General features: G+C 56.7%; 1 protein-coding gene across 2 annotated transcripts in view; it reads right to left on the minus strand.

Moving 5' to 3' along the window:
• The window catches only part of Epha8 (EPH receptor A8), a 28,695-nt gene extending 15,440 nt beyond the window's left edge, over nt 1-13,255 (minus strand). For both annotated transcript variants that reach the window (XM_076565432.1, XM_076565433.1), the window contains exons 1-3: nt 13,104-13,255; nt 8,233-8,297; nt 1,506-2,169 (exon numbers count right to left, since the gene is read on the minus strand). In XM_076565432.1, the coding sequence (XP_076421547.1) occupies nt 1,506-2,169; nt 8,233-8,297; nt 13,104-13,194 (820 nt within the window). In that variant the 5' untranslated portion in view covers nt 13,195-13,255. The remainder of the gene's footprint in view (nt 1-1,505; nt 2,170-8,232; nt 8,298-13,103) is intronic.
• Nucleotides 13,256-13,495: the final 240 nt, after the last annotated feature.

Consider the following 13,495-nt stretch of genomic DNA (forward strand, 5'->3'; position numbering starts at 1 on the left):
TGCAGTGCACTGCGAACTGATATTTTTTTTATAAAACCTGTAATTATCTTGCAACTAGCATAATTATGTTGCATTATGATTTAAATGTAAAACTCAAAACACACTGCAGTTCCCTAACCCTGCCCTGAGTGTCTTTGTTATTTTTTATTAATGGGCTGGCAGCAGCCGGCAGTAAGCTTGGCCTTGGCCTCCCAGTCTCCGAGGAATTCTCACCCAGAGCCCTGCCCTGCCCTGGTTCCCACCTCTGCCAAACAAGGGGACTTCCTAGTCTTTCCACAGGCCGGTGTGTCTTGGTGCACGTGGGACTGGCTGGCTTCCTGCAGAGCCTGCTGCCATACAGAGCTGGGAGCCAAGGCAGCCCTGAGCAGGCGCCACCAGCCAGTCTGCCTCGAACTTTCTAAAGGCGGGGCCTCTGGCCCAGACCTCCATGCCCCTGAGCACACAGAATAGCAGACCGAAGGGAATTTATTAAAGTCTCCAAACACTGGAAAAGGTGCCACAGAGACACTGTGCTCTCCTGGTCTGCAGGAGGTATCTTCATACAGAGGAAGAGCCCTCCCTGGACCCTCCATAGCCAGAACCAAAGTTCTCCATAGCCAGGCTCGTCTGTGCTCTGATGGCAGAGGAACCATGTGTCCAGCCCCTAGGGGATCCAAGAAGGGCAGAGGGAAACCAGGCTGAACCCCACACCAGCTGGTGCCCCAGCTGGTGCCCACGGAACTCCCCTAGGCACTTGTTCTCAGCATGCCAGGCTGTAGGGTCCCACATGGATCCACAGACTACAGTGTGTGCACATGCACACGCACACGCGCACACACACATGCACACATGTAGCACAGTGCCTAGGGGTCCCTTGTCAATTGTGCCTGGTTTTGGTACAGCCAGGTGATCAGCCGTCCCCAACAGGACTTTGCAAGCTCCCCAAAACAGACTGCCTGAGTCTGGAACCATGTGACCAGTCCAGTCCAGCCTGTCCTCCTTGGGTGGCCCCGTCGGCATGTCTTTGCAATGTCCCCTCCCTATGCCTTTTCACTCAGAACGCTGGTTCTGCCTCCGTGTACTCCACACTTTGGGAGGCTGGTGACTGTCAGCTTAGAGTCTGGAGCCAGCGTCCAAATCCTAGTTTTGCTACTGCCCCGCTGTGCGACCTGGGGCAAGCAGCTTCCCTTTCTGCTCCTCCTCAAAACCAGGACAATAATAGCCCTTGCTTCACAGGGTGGTGATGGGGACTGAGTCAGTTAATACATGGGAAGCCCCTGGAACGATGGCCGCATGGGTTAGCACACAGGGTTATTTCCTACCCTAGGGACGTGCCCGGTAGCACACCCGATCCTTCGACGACGTCCACAGGACAGGCCACCTGCCTGTTCTCCAGCCCCCAGATGCCCTGTGCATCTGCTGACAGGGAGCCAGATGGCTGGTGAGGATGTCTTGTACACCAGCAGCCCTGTGCACACAGAGCCACCTGCCACCCACCCGGCCAGCCAGCCTGGAGTCGCACTCACCCATACAGGCATCTCGCCGCTCCTCGTAACCAGCACTGCACACGCACTTGCCGATGGGTACCAGCCACTCGCCCTCAGCACTGCAGTACATCTTGGGTGTGTCACGCTCCTCCGAGTGCCGCACACACTGGCCTCGCACCTCTACCAGCGAGGACGAGTCGGCCCCGGTCACCGCCTCCGAGAAGGCCGCCAGGTTGCGGACCATGGCGGGGCACTTCTTGTAGTAGATGCGGAGCGAGAGGATGGCGAGGCAGGCGCCTATGTCCTGGAAGGCCAAGTAGAAGCCACGCTTGCTGAGTGGGCCCACACCACGCACCTCCGTGTTCAGTTTCAGCCTCCGCACACCCAGGTCAGCGCCCGTGAAGCTCTCGTCAGCCGCGATGGTGTCAATCTTGAGGAACTGGCTCTCCTGCGTGCTGGCGCCCAGGTCCCGGTCAGACTCCAGGTAGTGAAGGTTGAAGGTCTCCTTGCAGGTGCCCAGCACGCCCGGAATGCTGTTGCAGTCACGCAGCGTGAACTTGATCTCAGCGTAGACGCGCCGGGCGCCATCACGGGGCACCCAGCTTGTGCGCAGCCAGTTGTTCTGATTGGGGCTCATGACGTTGCACACTTGGTACGTATGGATGGGCCGGAAGGACTCGTCCACTTCATTGATGGAGTCCCACTGTGGCAAAGAGAACACAGTCTGCTAAGGCAGAGGCCGCGCCTGGTCCCCTCCCTGCCAACCCCTGCGTAGGTTCCAGAAAAAAACACAGGAGAGAACTTCCCCTCTGGGCAGGCAGTCACTACTGCCCAAGGCCAGGCACCTGCAAATGAACCCTCAAGTTACACCCGTGGAAGTGTGATTGCTTTACAGATATGAGGAGGAGCCAGATGTGTGCCACCAAGGGATAAGGCTGGCCGGAGCCAGGGCCCACCTCTGCCTGTCTGCCGCCCAGGCTCTGACTGCTGTTTCTATATGGCTCTTCCCTTCTTCCCCGAGGGTGACGGGGTCTTGCTTGGAGAATTTCCCATTGAGCTACTAAAGCAACCCATCCAGCATAAGAAGCAGTGGCCCTGGGTTGTACCCCACCTCAAATCTCTCTCCAGCCCCCTCTCCTTTGTGGACTAGTCACTCTTCCCTGCTGCTTCTTGGTTTGTGGTTTGTTTGAGATAGGGTCTCTTGTAGCTCAGGCTGGCCTCAAACTCACTTGGTAGTCAGAAGCAATCCTGAACTCCCGGTTCTCCTGCCCGTATCCTCTGAGTGCCGGGATTACAGACCTGCCTGGTTGGTGGAGCTGCTGGGGATGGGACTCAGGGCTACGTGTGTGCTCGGCATGCAAGCTACAGAATGAGGTTCTGCGCCACTGTTCTTGGCTTGGGACCCTAGGGCTGGCCTGGACCCCACTCAGGCCAGAACAAAGCTGAGGGAAAGGTAAGCAGAACGAGGCGCAGGGGAAGGTAAGCGGTACTGCTTCCGTCTGGCCCTAGTAGTGCGAGGGAAACAGAGATAAACCAAATACCCCACAGAGCTGAAAGAAAGGCAGCCGGGAAGCAGGGGAAATCTGCCAACCATATATCAGACGAGACATTAATATCCATAACAAATAAAGAAATATGGCTCACCAACAGAAAACTAACAGTCCAATTAAAAAGGGAGTGAAGGACTTGAAAAGACATTTTTTTTTTTTCTAAAGAAGATACACAGACGGCTAAACAGCACAAGAAAAGACACTCAGCATCGCTAACCACTGGGGAAATCCCGATCAAACCCACAGTGAGAGCCCACGACACATCCGTTAGATATGTAAACAGAAAAGAGGTGCCAGCGAGGGCATGAGAATGCAGGAGCCTGCTACATTGCTGAACTGTGCAGCAAACCATGTAGCGAGGGCCTCGAAAACCGGAATTACACAAGGCAGCAGTTCGAAGTGTACATCGTCATGATGAGATACCTGTATATCCACGCTCACGACGCGGATGGGCAGCTGGGTAGGGTATGCTGCTAAATGTGGTACAATGCTTGCCTAGCATGCAGCATCCCCTGGGTCTGATGCCCAGCACCGAAAACACATGAAAATCTTAAGTAGCTGAAAAAAATGTAAACAACCTATCTGCCTACCAACAGATAAATGGACAGAAAAAACAGCACAGGCAGACAGTGGACTATTATTGCTCAGTCTTAAAAAGGAATGGGAATCTGATAACCATGCTAGGACATAGGTTTGTGCATGTGTGTGTGTGTGTGGGGGGGGGTGCGCGCACACTTGTATGTGTGTGGAGGTGCTCACCCACGTGCATGGAGAGAGATCAGAATATGCTGAGTGAGCCGGGTGTGGTGGCACATGCCTTTATTCCTAGCACTAGGGAGGCAGAGGCAGGTGGATCTCTGTGAGTTCCAGGAACAGCCAGGGCTATTACACAAAGAAATTCTGTCTCAAAAGGAAAAAAAAAAAAAAGAATATGCTGAGTGTCGTCCATTCTCACTTCCCATCACATTCCCTCAAGACAGGGTCTCTCACCGAAATTGGGCTTCATTGCCTTTCAGCTAGTGGTCCACGCGTCCAGGAGTTCTTCCATCCTGCCCCCTCTATCACCACCATAAGGCTAGAGTTTCAAGTGCACACCTAACCATGCCTGGCTTTTTCTGTGGGTGCTGGGGAATTCCAACTCAGGTCTTCATGCTTACACTTTAAGAACTCTTACCCACTGAGGCATACCCCCCCAAGCCCCACGGATGAGTCTTAAAGGTGTGCTTAATCAAATCAGCCATACATAAAGGGACCAATGTTGCCTCCTCCCACCCCGCCAGCATCAGGCCTTTAGGTCAGTCTGATCCACAGAGATGGGAAGCGATGATGCTTTCTAGAGGCTGTGGGAGGAGAGGGCAGGGTGTTACTGTCCATGGGTACAGCACCCTGGCTTGTAAAGATAAAAAGTGTTCTGGAGATGGGTGGCCTGTACGGTGGTGACGTGGTGGTCACACAGCGATGTGAATGTGTTTCACACCACTGAACTGCACGGCAAAAGTGGTTATGGAGGTAAATTTCACGTTATGTGTGTTTAGCCACAATCAGAAAGAAGGGGGTATAGCTCAGTGGTAGAGTCCTTGCCCTGCCTGTTTGAGAGTCTAGGTTCAACCCCTCTCCCTAATACCTCGGCAACCAGGACCATAATGAGGTAAATACACCCTGCTCACAAAGCAGGTTCCTGGTCCCCCAGCAGAACAGCAGAGTGATTTGCTCAGGGGACCTGGAATCCAGAGGAGGGGGAGAAATTACCACCTGAGCCCTCCTGATGTGGCACTTGCCAGCAGCATCCTGGGGGAAGCAGGGCTTTATGTGGGCACAGAGAGGCAAGAGCCCTGGCTCCCTCATCCACACCACTGCCTAGCTCTAGCCAGGGGCAGGCACGGGGCTGAGTCCAGAGGACCTTAAGGAATTGCTGGGGCCGAGGACAGATGGCCATGTCCACATCTGTGACTCTCTCTCTGCCCTGTAGGATCTAAGGATCTTGTTACTTCAGTACGGGGGGGGGGGGCTTGAAGACCCTTCCTCCTGACACTCTGCTAATCTGTGGGTCAAGCTTGCTCTATGTGGGGCACAGTGGGGATCCCACAGCGATATCCCATCCCCTTTCCTGCCTGTCACAAGTCCCTCCTTCGGCCTCATTTCTGCCAGCTGTGTGGTCTCCACCCCAGCACCCCCAGACAGGCCCATCTCTACTAGGCTGGGAGGACGCCAGGAGAAAATGCCTATAGAGTGCTGAGCTCAGGCCTGGCACAGGGAGGCACTCAAGGCGCAGGGCATGAATGCACTGCTACCCTTGCCAGCACATCCCTGGTCCGCCCGCATGCCTGCAGGGCCATCAGAGTGAGGTGCTTGCCCACAGGGCTTCTCGGGGTGCGGCCTCACTTGTAAGGGCTCATGCCTGCTGCCCCGCGTCCCACCCCACAGCCCCAGCTCCAAGCAGCAGTGCCACATCTGGGGCTAAAGTCATTGTCACAATTAACGGAACACCAAAGAGCCTGCCAGATGCTCCCTGTCTGCTTCCTGCCAGGGGCCCAGATAAATTAACCAGCTTGAACGGAGTCCGCTCCAGCTGTCCCCACCAGTGCCAATGACCTGGCCCAGCCTGGCCACCCCCAGAGTGAGGGCAGATGCCTGGAGTGGCCAGGTTCCTGGAAATAAATGCAAGGACAAAGCCAGCCCGGTCCCTACTCAGGGCCACTCCCACCCAAGTCACCTCTGCAGTTGACCCCTGATGTTGTCACCTTGTTCCCATCCCAGAACAGACCAGGGCAAAGCAGCTGTGCAGCCCTGAGCACATTACAGCTTCTCTCTGAGCACTGTCTTTTATCTATGAATGCCTGCTCCTTCCAGCTGCTCCAGGGAGGGCATGGTGAGAGTCAAGGGAGATGAAGACAGTAACATGCCCCCTCCCTCAGGGCAGTGTGCGCTCTAGCTGTTCATTACCAGGCAAGATACAGGATACCCCGGTGGGGGCAGAAGGAGAGATGCAGCCTGATTAAGTACATAGGGTCTGGGCCTGAGCAGAGTAGATGAATCTCTCAAAAGCTCCTGGCTTCTCATTGGCCAAACGCCCTTCCTATGCATCACCCTATCCAACTGCACAGAACCTGCTCCATGATCATCTCGTTATAAATGGGGAGGTGACGGCCTGTGCAATCCCATTGGTCAGAGAAGGCAGAGATCCCGTCTTGGGGCCTGGCACCCATGCCTTCAGCTATGGTCATCATGCTCAAGCCAGATGACCCCTATCATGCTAAGCTCAGCCCAGAGGACCGCTGAGCAAGCGGCAGAATGAGAGAGCCGGGCAGAGAGAGCTCCATGAGCCCCGCTCTAAAGGCTCTCCTTGCTGGGCAGGAGAATCAATAGAAGGCCCCCGGGTGGGAGCATGTGCCCACTCCCCTGCTCTACCTGCCCAGTTTCAAGACTGGGGTTGGAGCCTGGTAGCACATTCCTTTCTGGCAACCCCAGGCTCTAGGTGGAGCACATCCTTGGCTCAGCTGACAATATGGATCCTTCCTCACCCCTTACAGGGAGTTCAGACAAGCCTTCAGCACCTGAGGTGCATATGGATTCCATGTAGGCTCCAGGCCTAGAGAGATCTGGGTTCCGGTCCTGCTCACCACCACAGCAGGTTTGTTTGTTTGTTTTTGTTTTTGCTTGTTTTTCACTGCATTGATGTAGGCTTCATCTGCGGAATGGGCCTACCATCCTCCAAGGACTTGCTCCCAGGACCACGTGAGCATGAGGTTTTACCACTGTTTTCTAAATCTCCAAAGAAGTCAGTGAGAAGATGCTGCACACGCCTGGCATGCCATGAACGGCAGAGCCTTCTGTCACCCGGGGTGAGACTCCCCAAACCAAATCCAGGTTCTCATTTACCTAGCGGTCAAGTTCCCGGTCCCAGGGCAACAGAGAAAGCCAGAGTAGGGCCCACCCGGGGCCAAGGCTGCCTCTTCCTAGCAGTTAAGAAGCAGGGGAGATGCCAGCTCAGTGAGCATCAAGGCACTCAGCGTGGACCAGGCCTGAGACCGGAGTCCCCATGGGCAGGCCCATCACAGGTCCTTCCCGAGGACAGCCACACTGAGCAGCATTTCTCAGGAGCAGGGTCCCCAGACTCTGACCTCACGAGTGGTGGCCGTGCAGGCTACAGCTCTGGGCCTGGAGAATTGCAGCACTCAGGCTTGGCCCTGCTAGCTCCCAGAGTCCCGGGTCCAGGGACTGATGGCTCTTGGCTCAGCCCACTGCTGCCTGTGATGAGACCCCAGAGAGGGAGAGCAGAGATCCACCCTAACCCCCAAGAAGAAGACCTCACCCAAGGTAAAACATGAGTCCCTTTCCAGGCCTGAACTCCTGGTGCCACAGTCATCATTAGGACAAACTGGGCCCTGTCTCCAGGGCCATGAACGCCAAAAGTATTCACAAAAGCAGTCAGTGCTCATGTCTGTGCTGGGGTCAAGGGTGTGTGTCATGTATGTGTGTGCTCATTATGGGATACAATCACAGCATACACTAGTAACAATATTCAATGACTCCAAGAACCACCACTGCTGAGGTCCCAACCTGTATCAAGGCCATGTAACAGCCTTAGGAGATCACCACACACTCCTGCCTCTTTCTACAGACAGGGAAACTGAGGCCTGGAGAGGTGAGGTCCCACCAGTCACCGTCTCACCTTTACTATGACGCCCATGGAATTTGGGAAAGAGAATGGAGGCCAGAGGTTATGCAGCACTGTTACTGGAGTCCATGGTCACCAGGACACCTGATGGGACCGGGGAATGTGCCATGGTGGACTGCTGTGCTCAAGGTGGTTCTGACAGACACTCAAGGCTCCTGGGTCCAAGCAGGCCCTGGTGAGGCCTGGCAGCTGGAGGGAGGGTACTCAGCCCAAACGAAGGAAGGTCTGGGTGGACTTGGTTGTCTATCTCTCTGCTCCATGGTTCCAGCTACCCTGGGCCTGGGCTGGGCAGGCTGTGAAGATGCAAGCCCAGGGCACAGATATGAAGATCCACAGGAGTCGGCGGCCCGTGTCAGAGCTGGCTCTGTGACCCCAAGGGTCCCAGTGAGCTAGACTGCTAAGAACTATCCACTCTGGCTCCCACTTCCATGCCCTTGAATGAATACACTCACTCCTCGGCCTCTGCTCCCTCTTGACCTGTGCCATGCAGACTCTGAACTGTAACCTCTCAGAGAGACAACACTACTCCATCACTCACCCCGTGAGCCGGATACGTGAGCCAGCCCCAGTCTCCATGGATGGTTGACGTGTCCAACAAGTTCACTGTAAACAGAAGACAAGAGGGCATTAGGCCCCCGTGACCCTCTTCCCAGCCAGAGGCAGCCACACTGGTCATTCTTAGCTGCCCCTTCCCGGGAGCCCACAGTTCCTAGTCCAGGATGCTTGTTCCTGCCAGTGTCCTTCAAGCCCTCAACCAACAGCCATGGTACTCCTGCAGCACATGCTGCCCGAGTCCTGGGCTTCCTGGAATCGGTAGGTGTACAGATCTGGGTCTGGGGGGCGGGTGGCATCCTGCAGGCCCAGGCTGGCATCTGGTTGCATCTCTTCACTTCTCTAAACCCCAGATTCCTCCTTTGTGGAATGGGGGGTGACAGTGTGTACCCTCAGTGCTCTCTGGGGAGGTGACGGTATTCACATTTACACTATCAAGTCCCACCATTTACCCTAGGACAGGCACAATTTTCATGGCCTCAGTGTCCCCAGGATGGAGCCTGGCACCTGCTGCAGCCAGTGATGGGAGGGCTGTGGGTGGGTGAGAACTGCCTCCTGATGCCACCTACCGTGTGCTGAACCCTGCCAGGGGCGTAGATGCCACCTTGCCTATGATGGTGTCTCATGACACTCCAGAGAAGCAGTCAGTACGACCTCCACTTTAGGGATGAAAGATGCATGTCTCTGAGAGGTTCGGGAACTGCTCAGAAGCCCGGGTATGGCTAGCAGGGCCAGAACAGAGAGAACCACCACTTGGCAAGGCTGGCCAGAGAAGCAGGTTCTCTGGGTGTTGCTCTGGGTAGGGGGAAGGAGTTCTAACTCAAATGCCAGCCTTTTCAAAGTCAGGCCCATGCCCACCTGGGGGACCCTGCAGAATCACAAGGTTAAGAGCCCGCCCCCTTTAGAGTCAGGCATTCCTGGACCCTTAATACATCACAGTCCCTCAGCAGCAAATGGCCTCCATTTCTTTGAATCTCAATTTCTTCATCTGTAAAATGAATCAGTAAGATCTGGGAGTTTGGATTGGGAAGGAGGGGGGAGGGCAAGGAAGCTGTTTGTAAAGCATTGGGTCAGTGCCTGGTCCAAAGCCAATCCCTGCCGACACTCCGGTCAACATCCCTACGCTTACTCACTCGCTCAAGCAACTACAGGTTTACTATCCTGCTCAGAGAACAGGACTCCAGTCTCAACTAGCTGCATCTGCTGTGTGTCCTAGGTAAGTCCCTTCCTGTCTCTGGGCCCTGCTTTTTTATCTCAACGGTCAAGGTTGTCATCAAAGGCCTTTGGCACAGAGCCCCACAGCCGTCCAGGTTTCATTTTCTTTTTTTTTTTCTTCCGTGTGTCTCCCTCCCTAGCCATCCACCGCGGGCTTCCATCCACCAGGGTGGAATGTGACCTGGCCAGGTCACAGATGGTTAAAGCTGGGCCTCCTGGAACTTTCCCACTGGGAGGAGGGGTAGCCTTCTGCTTGAGATTTGCATAGCCCTCTCTGGCCCTCAAAGACGGAGACAAGTGTCATCAGGAACTGTGGAGTGAGGATGCTCTTACCGACTCCCTTTCTTCCTCCTTCCACCCCTCCCACTCCAATGTCAGGAGCCTGGCGGAACTGGGAAAGACTCCTCTGCACTCCGTTCTAGGTCCCCAGGGGCTGGGTGGAACCAGAACCAGAACAAATGTCCACAGGGGGATGCCCCCTCTCTGGAGCCAGCCCTGCGCCAGGGGCACAGGCAGAGAGAAGGCTTTCCGTCTCCCTCCCTCCTTTGCTCTTAGGCAATAGAGAAAAAAGTGGGTCAGGCAAGCTCTTTCCTCCTGCTGGCTGGGGGAGGGAAGGGGGCCGTACTGCAGTTCCCCACTCCAAGACCAGTGGGGCCCCATTAGGAGACAGGGTGGGGAAAGAGCACCCAGGGGCGTCCCCACACTAGCCAGCATCCCACATACGGGTCTCAGGCCTGAGGCCCCTTTTCCAGGCACGGAACAGTCTAGTTCAGACCTGCCCCTGCATCGGAGGATCCTGAACAAACATCCATTGCTACAGAGGCTCCCCCTGGACACCCTGACTTCAGGGCCACCTTCTGTCCCCAGGAAGTCCCGCCACATCAGCCAGTCTTCAGGTAATCCACGGATAAGTCAAAAGTCAATTCTATTGGATTCACAACAGGCTACAGTAGTCCAGGGCTGTTTGTTCCGATCCCTTCTAGACCCTTCTCTGTCCCTTCCCTCCTGTCCTTTTCCTCTGGACCAGTGCCAGCTCCTGTACCTTGCATCTCCATCCACGGGGGTATGGAGGAGAGTGGGGTGTATCTCAAAGGACAACCCACACCAACAGGAGGTTTGATGGGGACTGGGTGGAGTTCCAGTACTCGGCCTGCCTGGCCCTATCTGCGGCCCCTTGGACCAGGCCCCCAGGTCATGCAGCTGCCTGGTTTCCTGTCCTGATCAATTTCCCTGCCCCCTCTGGATGGATCTCCTATTTGGAAAATGGTAGGCTGGACTCTGAGGCTTCCCACCGAATCCCCAGGCCTCAGTTTCCTCATCTGGAGCACGCCCCCAGGCAGTCCTCCTAGGACTCCCTGTGCAGGTTGTTCTGGGGACCATGCGGGGCCGTTAGGTGCTGAGCAGCACAGATAATAATTCCTCGGCGCGGCGGCTCCCGCCTGACCGAGGGAGGCATTATGCGCTTCCTTTTCTCTCCAGTACTGTCACCTTCCCCCATTCCATTTCGCTGAGACTAATACTTAAATTGATTCACGTTCCCCGAGGACACAGCGCGTGATGGGGAGGCCAGAGGATCGGGGTGGCCCAGGGACATCAGGCAGGACATGCAGACTGCCTTCGAGACCACCCTGAAGTGGAGGATGATCCACTCTAGGGAGTGATAAGGGGCCTGGCGCCTGGTGTGGCTCAAGGAAATCTCTGCAGGTGCAATGGGCAGCTAGCCAGGCTGGGCACTGCCGCCCAGCTGGGAAGAGTGCCTTCTTCCTGAGTCCCCAGTGGTCTCCCTAGCAGGTTCTGGCTCTGTACCAGTGCCATGTCATAAAGGATTCCTGTGTGTTCCACATGGATATCAGGCCCAGGTCTCCATCATGTGGCCGTCTGAGTTGTGTGGATCGCCCCTGCTTGGCTGGACATTCTGCAAGTTATCAGATGGTTTTATGTATGCCTTGCCCTTAGCCATACCCCCTCACTGTGGGCATGTTTCTACCCTCTTTCCAGGTTTGCTTTTCCTCAAGCTGTGGCTCCTCCGTGGCAGGAGTTTCTCGCCTCGGATCTGTCTGCAGCATGGGAGACTGGAAAAAGTCACTGTACCACAGGGGCTCTGGGACCCACAGCCTGTGACTGTGGAAGGTGGCCGGCTCCTCCACAGAACAGTTGAGGCAAGGACTTCAGGTGCCCAGCTGACTCCAGGAGCCTTGCTGAAGACCCCCTTAAAAACTACTGGGATAGAAACATCACCTCCACCCCCAACCCTAACCCACCCCAACGCATGCCACGCCACTTGGCACAGCTCTGGGAAAATTGTTCTCTCCGGCCACTGTCCTTCTAAGCCCCGACTCAGCCCTCTTCCATACTCACTCGGATTACCTCCCCCAAACACGTCTCCTAACTAAGCAGCCAGCCAGCTCTGCCTGCCCACCTGCCCCTTAGCCACCCTGCAACATGTTCCCATGCCTCCTTTGCTCTGCTTTTTCCCTGGGAATAGTATTTTACCTGTCTCAGAATGCACGTTTCAATGGGCATAAATGCAAGTCTGAGGGTCTCTTTCTGTGTGGGCTGCGGCACTTACATGCGTACGTGGGTGTCACACATACCCATTTCCATGTGCATATGTATGTGCGTGTGCAATGGCTGCACTGCTGCGTGCATGCTGGCGTGTGTGCTGTCCATGCATTTGAGGTTCTGCTAGGCTGGGTCGGTGTGGATGAGACTATGCTTATAGTCTGGGTAGGACCCCCCGAGCCAAGTGTTGGCATTCCACGGGCACTCTGAGCAGGAAGAACAGTTCAGCTTGCTTGGGAGCAGTGAACAATGTAAGTCCATTCTGACCGGTGAAGACTGGCTTTAGCCCTGGACAGTAAGCCACAGCCTCCTTGGCACAGCACCCTAAGGAGAATCCACACCAGGAGCCAGGGTGTATGAGGCAAGACCCCCTTGGTCTGATTGCAGTGTCTGGTGGGACTAAGGAAGGGTGTGGGTGGGCAGCCCTGGGGCCCCTCTCGATGCTGGAATCACTTCCCAGACCCTTTGGGTCCTGCTGCCCTGATGACTCAGTGCCCCTCCCACCTTCCTGGGGCCTGAGTGAAGGGGCCACCTGGCTTTGACCCAGACAAGACCCTGTTCTCGGAGGGCAGCGTGCCTCTGTCTCTCCCAGGCCTTTCCTCACTTCACCTCTTGCCACCGGGTGCCTCTCCATTGCACCCCTTTCCCCTGGCCAGCCTCCGCCCCCACCCCACTCTCAAGACACCCCTCAAATCCGTATTCTCTAACCCCTGTTCTCTGGTCCCTGTCAGTTCTTGGCCTTGTTTCTCAATGCCATCTTCAGCTCCCGTTCCTTCAGTCCTCTGTATCTTGTCCCCGATTCTTGGATTCTTCGTGTCTCGCTGTCTGCCCGGTGCCTGCCAGTTCGCTCTGTCCTAGGTCCCCATGCCTTGCCTTCTCTCTGTCCCCTCTCTCCTCCATATCCCTTCTGTCTCCTGTCCAGTCCTGTCCCCTTTCCCCTGACGTCCGATCCTCAGTCCCCTGTGCATCTTCCCTCCGCCCCTGCCCATGCCATCCCGCGCCCAGGCAGGCTGGGGTCGAGGCGGGGAAGTTGCGCCCCGGGCAGCGCCACCCCCGCCCCCGCCCCGCCGCGCCGCTCACCTTCGCCGCGCCCGGCAGACACGCAGGTGGCCGCCGCCGCGGCCGTGACGACCCAGAGAGCGGGGGACAGGCGGGCCCGGGCGGGGGCCATGGCCGGGCGGCGCCGCGCTCCTCGGGCTCGGCCCGGCGGCCGCGCGTGGCGCGCTCCTGCCTCTCCCGCACCCCGGCCGGCGCACACGCGGCTCAGCCGCACGCGGGCACCCGCGCCCGCCGCCGCCCCGGGCGGGGCCGGCCCCGCGCGCAGCCAATCAGCGCCCGGGCGGGCGGGACGCCGAGCCCGCACCGCGGCCACCGGCCGGCAGCACGTGCACACGCCCGACCCGGCCGGCTCGCGCCTGGGGGCGTTGGCCCCACACCACTCGTGGACCGCACCGCGCGCAGGAGGCCTCGCG

This window comes from Peromyscus maniculatus, chromosome 2 (genome assembly GCF_049852395.1).
Source record: "Peromyscus maniculatus bairdii isolate BWxNUB_F1_BW_parent chromosome 2, HU_Pman_BW_mat_3.1, whole genome shotgun sequence".
NCBI classification, from domain to species: Eukaryota; Metazoa; Chordata; class Mammalia; order Rodentia; family Cricetidae; genus Peromyscus; species Peromyscus maniculatus.